An 18,274-nucleotide genomic window follows, 5' to 3' on the forward strand; every position below is an offset into this window, starting at 1 on the left:
ATCTAAAGGCTGTTTGTCTGCTGGTTTACTTACAAGTCTCCAGGTCTCATTTTTTGCCAAACTGTTCATCTCACGATTCATAGCCTCAGTCCATTCTTTTGCTTCATCGCTAGTTATTGCCTCCTGAAAATTATCTGGAATCATAGCATCACAATAGTTAACAGTTATACAATAATAACCAAATTCTTCATCAAACCGAGTTGGTGGCTTGATTTTACGTCGATTTCTTGTTTCAATTACTTTATTATCATCATAACTTTCATTTGTTTCAGCATTCAAATCTTCATTAATTTTCTCATTATTTTCTTCTGCATTAGTCTCTTTCTTCTCTTCTATAATTTTCTCTTCCAATTTATGCGGCTGGCTATTACTTTTATCATTTTTCTCTTCTCTATTATCATCGAGACCAATACACATTACATCATCTTCAATTATATCACAATGTCTTGCTACAACTATTCTATTGTTTATTAATACTCTATATCCAACATCTGTATAGCCCATTAGTATGCCAAGCTCGGCTTTCCTGTCCCATTTACATTTTCTCTTTTCCTCTGGTGTTCTAACAAATACTTTACTTCCATATATCCTTAAATTTTCAATGCTTGGCCTTTGTTTGAAAAATATCTCATAAGGCGTCTTCCTTTCTATAGTGCCATTTGTTAATGTTCTATTCTTTAAATAAGCTGCGGCCATAACCACTTCAGGCCAAAATCTTTTATGCACTTTTGCCTCTGCCAATAGACATCTTGACATATCCATTATTGATCTATTGAACCTCTCTGCTGTGCCATTTAATTCATGCACATATGGCGGACAAGATTTAATCATAATTCCCTTTGATCTTGCAAAGTCAAACACTCTTTTATTAATGTATTCCTTTCCATTATCACATCTCAATTCTTTAATATTTTTCCCAGTTAAATTTTGTATCTCATTAACATACTGCATTAAACAATTATATACTTTATCTTTTGACGGAATACAATAAACTTTTGCCAACTTACTATAGTCATCTATAAAACTTAAGAAATATTTTTCACCATTAAAACCTGTAGTTCTGTGTGGCCCATTTAAATCTGTGTGTACAATTTCTAATATATCCTGTGCTCGTTTTCTATTATTTTTAAATGGCAAGTTATGCATTTTATTTTCAATACATATAGCACATTTCATGTACTTACATTCAATCTCCTTTGGTAATCCTTTCAATAATTCACTTGTACACATAGTATTCAAATTGTTAAAGTTTATATGACCAAGCATCCTATGTAATTTCTCCTTCACTGTCATACTTGATTTCTTCACTAAATTAGCATGTAATGTACTTGCATTTATATAACCTTTTAATTTATACAGTCTATCTTCTTTCACTGCTATAGCTATAATAGTTCCATAGACGTTATATATTTTTGATTGTCGTCCCTGGAAACAATTTTATGATTGTCTGTAATCTTTGAATAGCTCAATAAATTTGCTTTCATCTCTTTGACATAGAAAACATTGTTCAAAACAACTTCAGACTTTTTCCATAGACCATAAAATAAGTTTGTATATTTCCGACCTTTGTAGCTTCTAATATTCTTCCATCACCAACTTTTACTTTAATAGGTTGTTGTAATATTTCACATGAATGATAGTACTCATCAGTATTAATTATATGATCTGTACAACCACTATCTAATAACCAAGTTAAGTGGCCAGACTGCTCAATATTATATATTTTACTTGAAGTTGAAACATTATTATTCTCAATAGTTGCAAGGAAATTATTACCACCACTCTCATTACTGGATTTATTATTATAAGTTCTTCCTCTAATATTTCTTGAATTATAATATGATCCACGTTGATGTCCACGATTATTATTAAATCTAATAAATCCATTTCCTCTACCACTGTTAACATTTCTGTGTCGACAATCTCTTTGCATGTGGCCAGGTTTTCCACAGGTAAAACATTTAAAGTTTTTATTAGGTGATGCAGAACTACTAGTGTGAGCTTTAAAAACATTTGAGTTGTCGCGTGATGGTTCATTACATTTTTCAGGTTCTTTATCCAATGATTTTAACATAATTTTACTTTTCAAATAATCTACAGTTCTGTCTTTTCTGGTAAGACGTCTATTAGATCTCCAATATGACTGTAATTACGAGGTAAGGCCTTTAACATATAATTTAATTTTTCTTGTTCACTTACCGTCGCGCCGGCTTGTTTTAACTGATTTATTGATTTCTCAAAGTCGTCAAAAATACACTTACTTGCGAATAGTTCGATAATTTTATTGCTTCTACATTGTTGCGACATATAATCTGTAGTGCCGATGATTTCTGCAGGTACATTTCATCAAATTTTGCCAATATTTTGCATGCGGAATCTAAGTCGCATATATATTCGAGTTGCTTGTTGCTTATTGCACTATAAATGTAGTTCGTTGCCTGGATATCCATCTCTTCCCACTTTGCAACATCATCCGAATCATTTTTGATTCGTATGGCAGCTTGTCTTTACATTTCTTAAACTCCAAAACTTAAGTATACGTATTTTCCAGCTACTATAATCCGATCCGTCGAATATTGGAATAACTGCGTCATTGCATTTAGTAAACGCCATTTTGCTTATTGCATATATAGCACGTTTCCACTTTATTTGCGAAAATATCTTCTTTTCTTCTTTGTATTTGCAGGCAACCACGCTCTGCTACCATGTTAATAAAACCACTATGACGGATCACTGTTATTTAATTTGATATCTTAAACATAAACTTAAAGAACTACATTATTGTGGCTGCTCGCCGGCAGCCCGTGACAGGAAGGAGGAAGTGGAGGCGTGTTGCCACAAAAACAAATTAAATTACATATAAACAAATGTTACCCTAAACAAATATAAATGTACCCATTCAACAGTAATGATGTTGCCGTTTATGGGCAGTTAGTTACGATGCTTACCATCAAGTGTCTCGTGTTGTTCATTACTTGCACATTATAAATATCGTTTAATCTTTATTTATGACAATTGAGTTTGTGTTCGTAGAAAATTGAAAAAAAATAAAAGGCCTTGGGATATACCTACGTTAAAAAAAACTGCTAAAATGGGAATTATTATATTACTATTTACAATCATATTTTAATACTGATGATCTTTATGAAATGACCAAGATTTTAGATTCAAAGGTAGATCAAAATATTTAAATTCAGAACTATAGTTATTCGGATATAAACTCGAACCGATTACCGTCAACAGAGGATACATCAGTTACACCACTGCCTAACCCTTCGCGAACAAGGGAATAATATTTGAGTAATTTGCAAAAGAGCCATCTTACAGTTTATAGTAGAACTTTAATAAAAACTGATAATTTATAAAATTCTAGCGCTTGTCATCTTGGCATGTCTGAATGATCAAAATAGATGGCGTTGATACTAAATATATACATTTCCTCTGGTATTCTATGACCACAATCATCAATGAAAATCCAAAATCTCAATAACTGAAGCCATTCGTTATACGCTCTTTCGGAAGAGGCTAGATTTTTATTATCTATATCTATATTATTATTATATAAAGCTGAAGAGTTTGTTTGTTTGTTTGTTTGTTTGTTTGAACGCGCTAATCTCAGGAACTACCGGTCCAAACCGAAAAATTATTTTTGCGTTGGATAGCCCTTTGTTCGTGGAATGCTATAGGCTATATATCATCACGCTATACCCAATAGGAGCGGAGCAGTAATGGCTAATCTCAGGAAATACCGGTCCAAACTGAAAAATTCTTTTTGCGTTGGATAGCCCTTTGTTCGTGGAGTGCTATAGGCTACATATCATCACGCTATACCCAATAGGAGCGGAGCAGCAATGGCTAATCTCAGGAACTCCCGGTTTAAACTGATTTTTTTTTTTTTGCATTGGATAGCCCTTTGTTCGTGGAGTGCTATAGGCTATATATCATCACGCTATACCCAATAGGAGCGGAGCAGTAATGGCTAATCTCAGGAACTATCAGATCGAACTGAAAAAAATATTTTTGTGTTGGATAGGACTTTGTTCCTGGAGTGCTATAGGCTATATATCATCACGCTATGACTAATAGGAGCGGAGCAGTAATGGCTAATCTCAGGAACTACCGTGTTTGAACTGAAAAAATCTTTTTGTATTGGATAGCCCTTTGTTCGTGGAGTGCTATAGGCTATATATCATCACGCTATGACCAATCGGAGCGGAGCAGTAATGAAACATGTTGCAAAAACGGGGAAAAATTATTAGTTTTGAGAGCTTCCGTTGCGTGCGCTGCGTAAACGGTTAAAGTTATGCAACAATGATGTATGAAGGGATTATTCCTCTTAAAAAGTTCTAAAAAATATATTATAAAACAAGCCTAGCCTTCTGATGACTAAAATTTTGAATCTTGTGCTTGCTTTCCCCTAAACTACAGCGTGGCTTCACCCGTCCTAGTACATCTTGCTGGTAATAGAATATATTTGATATCCGCCCGAATAGCGACCACCATACACAAGTTGATAAAACCCGATATAATGGTGCGCGTAAGTGTGTCGCGGTCCGGGATCAACTAGTGTATATCCGGCTCCAACAGGCCGGCACAATTATGTCGAATGTTGAGGAGTAATCGTCTCTAAAAAAGTGTTTCTAATAAAAAAATTCTTACATTTGAGGAATGCAATATAACAGTATCATAAAAGAAAACACGTTATGTGTACAACACTTTATTCGTAAAAGTTAATAATATGAAAATATAATAATTTAATCAGGAATGTTATTCTTACATGACTGAGCCGAAATTGATTGTTTCACATCACATTGTTATATTTTTTGTCTGGAATCAAAATGGATGATATCACTTCTACCAAATTAATTGTTCCCGTTGTCTCATTATACCTAGATAACATTTACCAATGGAATTATAGTCGATATACTTTTTACTCCATATTACAGCGAGTACTGTAGCAGACGTGTTTGTTAATATAAAAATATATAAAAAAATCAAGAACACAGTCCGTTATAATAATGGTGATTATCGACATATTATTTCTCGGTCACTTTACTCTGTCCACAAGTGTCGTCGCTATGTGCTAGGATTTGGTTATTTTTAAACATTCACATTTAAATTAATAAAAGCAGACACCATGTAATGACAATTAATAGTCGCAGAATGTTTAGAGTATCGATTTTTACAAATCGATAAGACGCTACTAGGATTTATTTTACATAGTAGTCGATTATCGATATATTAAATCAAAAGTGTTCATTTAAACCAAATAAACGATTTAGTTGCTTCAAATTTTACATTAAAAAAAACCTATTTGGAGAACCTATTCTATGCTATACCTCACTTGAATGACTGCTGATTCAACTACAACGGTGCTCGAACAAGCAGTCCACTTGCAAACCTTAAAAAAGGTTTACAACAACTCACAACATATGTAAATATTACAACTAAAAACGATTAAACACCATCCATTTCAATTCCAGACCAACACCGATCGACAGTTAGTGGCGAATCACAAAGTCGATAGCACCATGTTCTTTTCGCTAGTGGTGAAATGTAACACCGCGGCTATCGCGTTGAGCATGTGTTTCCTTCCGGCGTAGTCTGTAGACATTAGGTACGCCATCACCACGTTCTTCAGGTATTCCAGGTTTGCACCTTCGCGCGACTGGATGCGTCGAAGTCTGTAATTATTATTAGCTATGTTATGTATGTAGTTACAAGTATAGCGTGTTGCGTACACGCCCTTGTCGATGGGCTAATAAATTAGTGCGTTACAAGCCAGCGTTTGTTTCACTCGTGTCCCGAATTGCATACTTAACACTATGTATTATATTATGTATATTTATTTTGTAATTGACTTTACGAGGATGTGTGATATATATGTATTTACACACACAGACGCATTTCATTGTTAAAGGTGTAGACAGAGGCGCAAGTAGTGCATCGAATTTTCGTTGTTTGTATTGTGGTGTCGAACCTATCGCCTTATCGGGCACAAATTCCGGACTTTGGGCTGATATTGAGCAGAAAAATCTAATATCACTTTACCGCATTCAGGTTTTGAACCCGAGATTTTAGAGCAGTGGTTGTTCAATCTACCGTGCACAATACAGCGCCAATGAGGCAGTCGATATATGATTCAAAATTTGAATAACTTGTAGATAAAACGAATAATAAATGTTTTGGTTTTATTATTTGAAACTGCGTTGAGCCCTAGAGATGGTTACTATTATATACCTGTCTATTTCCTCTTTCAGAGTTCTTACGACTTCTTTGAACCGCTCTTTCTCAATAGTAGCTTCACGTTGGCAATCTCTGAAATAAAAAATATTCGTTATTAGTCAGTCAATTTATCAACCTATTGAGCTGTACAGCATATTAAGCGTGGAATTTTGAAATATGTAGAGGAGAATAATATTGCCAGCCCTAGGCAGAGCAAATACAACTTAGTTGGATTTTATTTAGGAAAATAGTCATATCAATGTAATGACATGTTTTATGTTAAGAAAATAAAAGTAAGACCTTTGCACAAGCAGTATAAATTCGTAATTTTTTTGATTCGAAACAAATTTCTCTTGTATTATTTTTTATTCATTCTTATTGTAGGACCGATATTTTTAATAAATAATTCAATACGTTACCGATACTGTCCCTCGAGGATGTGTTTCTCCTTCCTAAGCTGGGATATGTCGAGGTCCTTGCGGGCTAACTCTTGAGCGTAGTGAAGCATGTGCGGCGGCGCCGTCACGTCCTGTTACAACATAAGACTTGATGTTTTATTATACAACAAAACAACAACATTGTTGTGGTACTACTTAAAGCCGCTGATGGTAGGATATATTTTATATTCGCCCGGATAGCGACCATCGTACAAAAGATGGTAAAACCCGCCGCAGTGGCTCACATAAGTGTATCGCTTTCCGGGATCAGCATGTGTATATCCGGTTCCAACAGTAAATTCTATTGTACTATCCTGACAATCGGCATAATTGTGTCGATTGTCAAGGGGTAATCATCTCTCGTCAGTCGCCATTCTGTTAGACCCCACTCCACTTACCATTGGGTGCAATGAAGTGACTTTGCGATGCCCGTATAAAAAAATCTATACTAATATAAAAAGCGGAAGAGTGTGTTTGTTTGTTCGAACGCCCTAATCTCAGGAACGACTAAATAAATTTTGAAATTCTTTTCACCAATGGGAAGCTACATAACTCCTGATGTTATAGCTTACTTTTTATGCCAGGAAAATATAAAGCCGAACTTTTATCCAAGAAAAAATTTTCCACACGTACCGGGGCAGCGAGCAATAGCTAGTTAATCTTAATAAGCAACGATCCATATCGCAATTGATAAAAAAAAAATACTGGATAAATCAAATCACAAATCGCTTGCTCACTATCACAAGCCTCTATAATAATATCAGCCCTGTATTATATACTGTCCCAATGTTGGGCATGGGCCTCCTCTACTACTGAGAGGGATTAAGCCTTAGTCTACCACGCTGGCCTAGTGCGGTTTGGTAGACTTCACACACCTTCAAATTTCAAGGTTTTGTCTTCAAATATTTAAAATAATCATGCAAACATAACAACATGCAAATGCATGATGATAAATGTATGACACTTTTTGACAACTGATTCCTCTAAATTGAGAAACATGGCCAGCGTCCACTGCCTGGAAGTGGCTTGTTTGTTACAAGATGCTGTACTGTTGCACCATTGTTCATCTATCCAATTGGCGTATTTCTCGACATTTGTGAAAGCGTAAGAGGCCGTTAAAGTATTACGTAACGTAATTTTGAGGGTAAAGGGGTCTCGTAAAACGTTACGATGCGTTACCGGGGCGGGAGGGGGCTTTTCGAACAACGCGTTATGTAACATTGTTTTTTTTTTGTTTTAAAACAATAACAAAGGTATTAGCGACTTTCCGGTACTTTGCGTGACATAATTGTGAATATTAGAAAAAAAAATGTCACTTTTGAGTTACGTAACTTTTGGAGGAGGGCCGGGGGCATACACGAAAAGGTTACGGCACGTTACATTAGGTTAAAAAACCTTCAAAAATTGCGTTACGTAATACTTGAACGACCCCTAAGCCATGCTATAATTATCGTAGATACTGACCGCCAGCACTCCGTGGTCCCTCCAGCCGTCCTCCGCACTGACGCGGCGCGCTCGCTCGTTCCTGCCGCGGATGTAGTTGTCCGTCTCGTCCAGCAGGGCCGCGTACCTGAACGAACGATTCTATTAATAATAATCTATCATTACATTGAGGAAGTATTACAAAAGGAGTGAGGTTGACGGCTATCAATATAAGGACCGGCCGAACGACGAGAGTGCAGTCTTGTTTCGATGCCCGAACCGATAACATTGTGTATTCCGCTAGTGTTATTATTCAAAAATTGTTAATGAAGTAAATAAGTGTTACAGTAACTGAACAAATGTCTGAACAAATAAAGATAGATCGGTGATACTTCACCGGTCATAAAAAAAAATAAGTAAATAGTTTTCTCTCCAACATATATATACTTTTACTAATAATATTTATTGGTAATAGATCTCTGATATGCGAGACTCCGCCTGGGTAGATACCACCACAATATCTATTTCTGCCGCCAAGCAGTGTGGAGTCGCTGTTGTGTTCCGGTTTAAATGACATTGTAGCCAGTGTAACTACTAGACATACATATAAATAGCAGAAAAATAATTGTGACTGGGTTTTTCCTTCTTAAATATTACTCAGTCGCAATCAACAATCTGTTCCTTAGGCACTATAATAAACTTCAAAGTGTATGCTTCATTTTAAGTAAAGAAAAAATAATACTTCGGTTGAAGGCAATGTGTAGAAGTTTTAAATTTATTCAACTGCTTATTTGCCTGACTGCACATATGCAATTTTATCAACTGATGCAACATCATCTTTTACAGATTGATGAGTATCAAGAGATAGAGTTGTCTGGACACCATTCCACTAACAACCGGGTACAACAGACTCTCTTTGCCATGCTTTATAAAAAAAATATATACATACTGATTTATTGAAACCACACTCACCTATCTCTTTGCGTCTGCACTTGCTTCTCCAGGCTCTGAACTCGGGTCTTCAGCTCCGACGTTACCTCCTTGTGATATTCCTGCTCGTTCCGTAGTTTCTAGAACATTTTAGTGAATGTTTCAAAAGAAGTATAACTTTTTCTGATGTATCGAGCTTTAGTAATAGATGATAAAACATGCATTAAATAAATAAAATATGTGAAATTATAAGACTATAAATGGTTGAAAAATGAAAGTATGAAGGGATGGTACCATCGATATATATGTACTACGTACTAGATTTGGCGTTCCGAACATTCACTGCGATCAACTAAATTGCATTGCAATCCATTCAAACTGACTTTAATATGGTGTCGACATTGACAGCTTGTGGTTGTGTACGGACCAGTGCTTATAATATAATAATAACTGATCCTAGTCTAAGTGTAAACCTTGTTGTTAATAAAAAATATTAGTCAAATAAGTAAAATTTTTAGTTATTCATATGAATATATAGGTCATAACAGTGACGTTTTGGTTGCCATTTTAGTTCAGATTTTGAACAAATAGTTTATACGGACGTTCGTTTCTATAGAATGTACGTCAATGGATGGTACACATTATTTATTATGCTATCAATTATGATACAAACCTCTTCATAAATCTTCAATGTGTCAATTTTATCCTGCCTTTCCTCTTCCAATAGCGTACCATATGTCTCAATCTTATCTCTCAACAACGTTATCTCACTCTTGAGCATCTCTATCTCACTCTCACTCTCCCCTCCCCGCTCTCTCGTTACTTCTTTAGCTTTATAAGCCTCAAACTCCGCTTTAAGGTTTTCATACTCTTCCTTGCATTTCAAATGGATGTTTTCATAGCCATCTACTTTGAATACTGTCGTGATGTCGATAGGTGAGCCTAGTTTATCGTTCTCCGATATTAATTCCTTCTTCAGTATGTGTATTTTGTCTATCAGGTTTTGCAGGTACTCGCTGTCGGCTAGTTTTTCGTTGTCCGTCTCACTTTTATTTGACACATCTGGTGAGGGTTTCTCGTCTGAAATAGATAAAGTTATTTTTATAATTAACTTTATTTCTAATATAAATATTTAAAGAGAATGGGCGCAATACAAGGCCACACGGTTTTAATAATTCAAAATGTTGTTGTGTCGTTATTACTTTTCGCCATTCATAGGGCTTGCCATTATGCAAGTGGTTTCCTTGGCTCATTGTTTTGTGGTTTGAAAAATACATTTCAAATTCATAACAGACTTTAAGAATATCGTCACAGCTTCAGCGAGCAACTCCACAAACGCTGTAGCACTTACAAAATGACTAAGATGAAATAAGTTTTACTTTCAGCCGATCCCCAAAATTCTATATGATATAGCGACTTCTATGATAACAATTACTTGCAGCGTGAGCGGTTTGCTGCAAGTAACCATTATCATAAAATTTGCCACTACTAGACCGATACAGATGGGTAGCCGTTCTTCACAAACAAACATGGGTGTTACGAGTTATTATTTCCTAGGGGGATTTGTGCCCTATACTATAAAAAATACAACTTCCGTGTCCTTATAAATTGTACATTTTTTGTGGTGTTATAATAGTAATATACTCCCTCGAAATCCTGGTGGGCGTCACAAAACTCTGAGGTAGCCATGACCCAATCGATCCCCTTCTAGCTACGTCAATGCAAATATATTTTGACATAGTGAAAAGATGGACATCCGTGAAAGCGGACGCATGGAGCGACATGGTCGTGAAATTACGACCAAGCTCTTGAAATAAAGATTAAAAAAAACACCTTACCACTTACCAGTACTTAAATCCGTGAGCAGTTTCGCTCTGAGCTGGTCCCTGAGGGTCTGAATGGTGCGGAGGTCAGTCTGGCGCCTCGCGTCGTAGCACCCCACGGTGTGCGACAGCTCGGCCACCTTCTCCTCTAGGGCGGCGACGCGCTCTTCCTGGCGAGCGCATTGCTTGCGGGCAGATTCTTCTGCACGCTTCGCCTTTATTTGCTCCTGAAAAGGTTTTGTAAATCAAAATTGGTGTTGATATTTTTTATTATTTGGACAAATCAAAGAGACCCTCTGCACCTGTTGGTAAATGAAAGGGCGGCAGATGCAGATAATGTTGACTCTTGAAAGTTGACAGTCGACACAATTATGCAAGCCCGTTCGAGACAATATGTATACAAGGTGATTCTGTAACGCGACTTTCGACGGCTACTACGGCGGGTTTTATAACTTATATATGATGGTTGGTATCCAATCGGATGCAAAGAAACTTAATATAATAATACTACGAGCAGTGGCGCTCTTAAAGTGTGGAGAGCGAGACAATCGCTGTCGACTTGCAAGCAGCACAAGGGTAAAACATTACCCTCCTTCGGGCAAAGATCGGACACCTAGAACCTCTTGTCTTTTATAATTAATTTATTTATTTCTCCACAGTTTGAACAATTGTAAAAGCACATATCAAAAAAACAAAATATTACATAATATCTGTGGAGACTGTTGCCTGATCTAAGATAGCTTTGTGTTTCACCAGGTCACCAGGTCTCCACCTTAGGAGTGTATTTACAATGATGACTATATAATATAGTTTGAAGGTGGCCGTGACCCTCACCTCTCGAATGGCGACGGAGTGCGACTGCTCGAGCAGCGCGAGTTTCTGCTGGAGCCGGAGCAGCATGGCGGGCGTCTCCACCGTGCGCGCCTCGGCCCGCTGCAGCCGGCGCTGCGCCGCCTCCAGCGAGCTGCTGAGGTCGCGCACTCGCTTCTCCAGCTCCGCTTGTGATGCTGGAATTGGTCAGTAGATTATAATCAGTAGCCACCTTATCTCATGTGCATTGTGATGGTATTGATAATTATGTAGTAGCTTCCTTATCTAATGTTAAAAAGATCTCCGATTTCAACGTTTCGGTACATGTGATGCTTTGTTGGTTCACAGGGTGGAGAATCACCTGCAGCTAACTCACCACGCATGTCTTCGGACGGTTTCCTGCCTCAACCCGGGACCGCCAATGTTCATAGTCTTCTATTCAAAGAAGGCTAGGCCAATCTCTTATATGAAAATTTATTGAGTAACAATAACTAATTTATGCTAGCAATAGAAGTACTTTGTTTAAAGAACATTGAATTCGGTCCTAGTGTAATAAGCAATAACTGAGCATTACAACTTAATTTGGAGGTTTTGTTTATTTATTTGACGATACTAATATTTGAAACTATGTACTGCTCCAATACTAAAGTCCTATAGCCACAGGCGTAATTAGATTTTAATAATTTGGTACAAAAAAAAGTACTTTGAATGATATCAAAATGACCTTGTATAAATCAGAATTTAAAACCTTACCCTGAGCTTCATTCGAGTTCACAACTTTGTCTTCTAGTTTCTCTTTATTTTTTCTCTCACTGTTTAATTTCAGGTGTAGTTCCCTTAATAAATAAAATATGTTGATAAATATATTTGAATAAACAAAATTGTCCATAGAACAGGTAAGAGTGAATAATATGTCTTAATTTGTACTTGTACATGTAACTATAGAACACTATTAAAGAAAATAATGTGTCTATAATTTGGATAAATAAATGTTATAATTATAAAAAAAAAGGTTTTTTATTCTTGTTAGACATAACACTACATCAACTTGAAAGTCTTACCTCCTCATAAATCATAATATTAAGCATTAAATATCAAGGCACATGTAATTCTCTCGAAAAATATGCTACAGATTTTCAATTCGAAAGCCACATGTGAAAATAGCGATAGGCCTCTTATCACATAATACAAAGGAATAGAAATAAACTCGGCTATAAATTGGTGCATTAGTAAAGGTGTACCTCTGCCTACTCCCTTCAGAGTGAAAAATGTAAGTGTCCATATACTTACTTCAACATAGCAGCATGGTCAGCTCTCTCTTTCTCCCGTTCCTGAATTTCATATGATATCTTGGCTTTCAAGTTGTTCATCTCAACAAGATGCTGTTGCACTAATGTTTTTGTTTCCTCACGCATGGTCGCAATTATATTCTCATACTGGAAAGAAAGCAAATAATGTCACTTTGTCATACTACTTTAGGATTCACACAGGTATAGGCCCTATTTAATTTCCTTTACTTGCCAAAGTAAAGCCCTAAGTAAGTCTAGCCCCTCATATCTATCAAATAATAACTCTGTAGTATGAAGGTAATTTTTTTTGTACACAGTTAATTGACTCCACTGCACCTGACGGTAAGTGATGTGGGTTTCAATAGAGTGACGACTGACAAGTGACAAGGACATAATTACTCCTAGACAATCGACAAAATTATGCCGGCTTATCGGAACCGGATATACACAGGCCGATGATCGAAACGCGACATACTAACGTGGGTCATTAAGGCAGGTTTTAACATCTTGTGTATGGTGGTTGCTCTCTAGTCAGATATAAAATATATCTAACCACCAGGAAATATCCCAATCATTAACTACTTACTCAATGATTAAGTACTCCCAAGTCTAGTTCACTTTACGAAAAATTCTTTCTTAGTACCACGCAATCTTATAGAATTTGATTCTATAACTGACAATTATTCTGATGTGTTGTATTCTTAAAAAATTCTGTATACATCTGAATTCTGGTAGCCATCAAGGTCTTCAACAGGTCTGACCAATACATTTGGAGTATATTCTCCTCATAATACCAACTTATAACTTTGCCATATTTATAGAAAATATAGTTTTCACGAACCAAATGCATATGTAACTATACCTTATCTCTCGTAACCTTTTTGTCTGCTTGGAAAGCCTCCTCCATACGAGCTTTCTCTGCTGTGAGGGTTGATAAGGACAGTGAGGGCCGCCACAGAATCATCTGTAATATAACATCAATATTATATAGTTTTTTTATTAAAGTACGGTGGTCTAGCAGGAATGCAGGAAAAGATTGATAAAGTTGGAGGAAGCAAGAAGTATGCCAGAATCGTGCACAGTGGTATCCATAGTCTCTGCCTACCACTATCGGAGAGAGGCATGATAGTATGTATATATGTATGTATGTACTATACCTAATAATATTTAAAATGCCAGATAATGAGTCACCTGTCCAATCACTAGTCCTTTTTGCAAAAAAAAGGGTTTTATAAGTCCATGACCTCTGATTTGTATGTGTTTATGTGCAGTTGAGAGAACTTAACATCAGCCATCCCGCTTGTTTCTCTACTTGTATGCAGTAATACAACATAGCAATAATTAACAAAAAGATCTCACCTCCACCATACACCTCCACAGGGCTCTCAGTTTTATTGAGTGCCTTTAGACTGATCTCCAGAGCTTCCTTCTCCTTTACAAGACCTTTATATGCTGCAACTACATCTGGAAAATTAAAACAACTAGTATGCAATAAATATACTACAATAACATTTATGTTTACAATTCTAATGTATTGTAATATCATATTCCTATTTGTATGATATTGACTAAAATTTACTTTGGTCAACCATAATAATATTATGCTATTCAAAAAAGGAATAGTACATTAACCTAGAATATTTTGTGGCTGTATTTATGTTCACACACACATAATGTTTATAGCTCCCTAGAGCAGATTTGAAACACAATTTGAGCAAGAAGGTTCCACAGCTATTGTCTGACAAGAAAAAGTATGCAGCTAGTTCCATTTTGGTTTTAAGATTATTGTAGCATATGTTAGCCATTATAAGAATTAACAGCTGTTTTCAGTCGGCGAGTTTTACGTTCACGGTACTTGCATTCGGTTACCAAATCAGGCTGATTAGTTTACCCAATTTTCAACTATAGCAAGAATAGAGAAAATTAACGTGAACAAACCTCGCAAACGTGCTTCGTAACGCTTGATTTGATCGGCTTGCTTAGTTATTGTTGATATTAACTCTTGCTTCGACAGTGATTCCATGGTTGAGCTATTTCGTCACTCTCACAACATATTTCTCTACTTTGACACGATATTAACGTTTTAAGCAATTAATAAGAAAGTCAACCCGCTATTAGTTACTAAACGTTTGTTAAAAACAGTATTAATATGGGGAACCACCAAAACAAAATATTGAAGTGCTTCATGTAAAAAAATAAACGTAACTTGATTTTGACGTATGTCAAATGTCATTATTGATCTGTCAACATAAGCTACTGAAGTAGTGACGTAAAGCCTTGAATCAAACATTTATTTTCCTTGAATGATTACAACAATATTATGTAAGCAATATGGTAAACCTCAAAGCACGTAAAATACGACGACTTTTTTCTTCGCGTTGAACGCATTTATTTCTTTATTATCATATTAGATTCACATGTATGGAGTGGTAATTGATCATCGTGCACTCATTCGTCACGAAGTACTTAGCTATGGAAATGTTACTCTTTACTTCAACATAATAGCCCAGAGAAACCTCTCTAACTATAGCGTCTAAATAACAATTAATTTTGTGTAAGCATTATAATTAATTAGAATGAAAGGTAAACGTATGTATGCTAACGTTTACGTAGCATTTACGATTAATGTAGAACAACAGTGAAACATTAATAGGTTTCTTGTCTATACCATTACGCCTGATTATTTAATAAATTGCTTACATACTTACATGAATACCGTCACTCTTGTACCGTAGAGGGGTAAACAGCAATTATAAAAGCAACCATGTCACGACGCGCCACCTCAAATTTATTTCCGTCAAATAACAAGTTATCGAACAAAACTGAGATCCAAAATAAATGTAAAATTTCTAGGACTAGTAGTGATGACTACCAATTGAGACCATAATTAGAACACGGAAATCATAATGACCATGAAAAGAAACAATAGATACATACGAAATGTAGGGCAATTACATTCAGGCCAATTCAAATCGAAGATAGGTACGCCGCAATGAATATTCAACATCACACCCTTTTGTGTAAATCGAGGCGAATAAATTCACGGGGTGAAAAGAAACAAGCTTCAAATGAAGTTACTACTCACATAAATCTTGTGAAGTCTTATCAAAGGCTACATTTTAGAACGCAAAATGTTAAGAAAATTTATTTTTACCTAGGTATTCAATAATAGGGTACAGTTGAAAGCAGTTTGCCTGTGAAATACCATAATCGTAACTTTCATGTAAGTATTTAATTTTTTGTGCAAATCGTCTGATGGTGCGACAGATTATTTTGCACACAGCACCAGATAAGTCAAGTACAGTTTCAACTCCAGTATGTAAACGTAATGTTGACCAGATGTCATGCCAAATAACTGATTTGGATTTGATTTAAAATTGTCTGTCTACCTCGGAGAAAGGTTCGCCGAATAAGCCAGTATGGAGGACTTTACCGACATGCGTTTTTCGACAGTTGCCATCCAGTTAGGAACAATTTTTTAGTTACAAATATTATATTATGTAGATCTTTAAACAAAATGGTTTAGATACTTATAAAATTATTTGTCACTAAGGGCCTATGTCACAACGTTCTAGTAAATTTTATTCGCCAGTTAACGTATAACAATTTATAGATACAGTAACTCTCGTTTCCCATTTATTTGGGCGCAGGATTTTTGTATTTGGTCGCTCTCTATTGTATTCGATAGTTAGCGTTTACTCAGACGTTGTGAACAGGCCCTAAGCATCAAGACTTATAAATATCGTATAAAAATCTAATTTATTATACTTACGTGACTAGTATGGCTTTTAAAACAAATATACATACATAAGGCAGAGCAGATCTCTCCATTGAGCCATTGAATGAATTGACACCAACTTATATACAGTAGCACCGCGTAGATTCTAAAACTTATATAAAGTACCTACGTATAGTCCGAACGGTCGCAACTAGACCTAGTTTTAATAACGCGACACGGCTTACATTTGTATGCGTGTCGTACTTGTGTAATTACATTTTTCACTCACCGTAGATTTCAAAATGATTACCAGCCATCAGAATACAGTTGCAACCAGACGTACATAATAAAAATATCTGAACTATTCTAAACACTTAAAAAACCGGTAGACTATACAGAAATCTCAAATAAAATTACACATTCAATGTGATTAATGATCTGCGATAGACAATATATAATGTTTATACGTGTGATTCGAAGCTCGTAGCAAACGTTAAGCGACAGGTAATTAATTAACTCCGCCTAATCTTAATTAATAGACTATTAGTAGACGTTTTCAATTACCACTTTGTTTGATTTATATTTATACAAAGTATACGTTGATTTATCCAAAGCAATATTGTATTCGGATTAACATCAAAATAAAAGTAGTTTTTGGACTTTTGCGATTATTTGTTTTTGCCGACGTTTCGTAGGCTTTGTAGTCTTTGTGATCATGGGGTAGACTGATCATGTCTTGTTCAAGAAGACTGCATAGTCCAGAGAAAATAACCTAAAAAAAACACCATAAAATCCGAAAAATAGTTTTATTTCAATGTTTAACATTCGCGTAAGATACATATACATAAGAAATCATTAAGGATTAGTTATTTTGTACTTCGAGGTAATTGGCTATTAAAAGGTTAACGTTTTTGTCCAGCCTAGTCTTCTTATGTTAGTTGATTAAATTATATTTCTTGTCAAGTTTAATCATGTTAAGTAATTGCGTATTTATCTGTGTTTACATGCTTCTTGAACCAGAACTAATACAAAAATTCCAACGCACTGGAAGCTTGATAAAGTACGATTTAAGATCTATTGAATAAAGTGGTACACGAATTTAAATATACGTAAGAATTACCATCATGTTAGTTAAAGGGATTATATAAATGTCTGAAATTATTCCGTCTAACAATATCACTTCATTAAACCAAACCCAGAATTGGATTGAACAAGTCAATAGCTTAATTCCATACATAAAAGATTAGACAAATGTACCAATGTTTGTCGCAAATATTATCTCCCGTAAATATATTAGCAACGAATAAGAATGCTTTTAGGTAGATCCTTGAGTATGACATTATGGAGAGCGTTATTTTGTACAACGCTATCGGAAACAAAGAGATACAAGCAATAAACGTCTTTATTATTGGGTGTTTAATGTAAATCGGTCATAAATATAGCGTGGAACATGTTTGTTGCATTGTGTAGGTGGTTATCAGAAGAGAGGCATAAATTTTATTTCCAGATTTGAATGAAACCAGTCTGTAAGTGTTTTTGATGTTGCAAATACATAAAAAATATTATATTTTTTTCACTATTTTTTTAATAAAATGCCTACAGCTGAAGACGCCATTTTGT

General features: G+C 35.6%; 1 protein-coding gene across 1 annotated transcript; it reads right to left on the reverse strand.

Annotated features, from left to right (window-relative positions):
• Positions 1–4,704: 4,704 nt before the first annotated feature.
• Positions 4,705–15,121, reverse strand: LOC115440477 (GRIP and coiled-coil domain-containing protein 1). Its single transcript, XM_030164799.2, is given in 14 exon segments — positions 4,705–5,684; positions 6,241–6,318; positions 6,645–6,754; positions 8,127–8,232; positions 9,057–9,154; positions 9,688–10,094; positions 10,860–11,064; positions 11,672–11,844; positions 12,401–12,483; positions 12,938–13,083; positions 13,799–13,877; positions 13,879–13,900; positions 14,296–14,400; positions 14,875–15,121. Coding segments are annotated over 14 exon segments (1,869 nt in total). The 5' UTR covers positions 14,960–15,121; the 3' UTR covers positions 4,705–5,512.
• Between the last annotated feature and the right edge of the window lie 3,153 nt (positions 15,122–18,274).

The sequence above is a fragment of the Manduca sexta genome, unplaced genomic scaffold, assembly GCF_014839805.1.
Source record: "Manduca sexta isolate Smith_Timp_Sample1 unplaced genomic scaffold, JHU_Msex_v1.0 HiC_scaffold_356, whole genome shotgun sequence".
NCBI lineage: Eukaryota > Metazoa > Arthropoda > Insecta > Lepidoptera > Sphingidae > Manduca > Manduca sexta.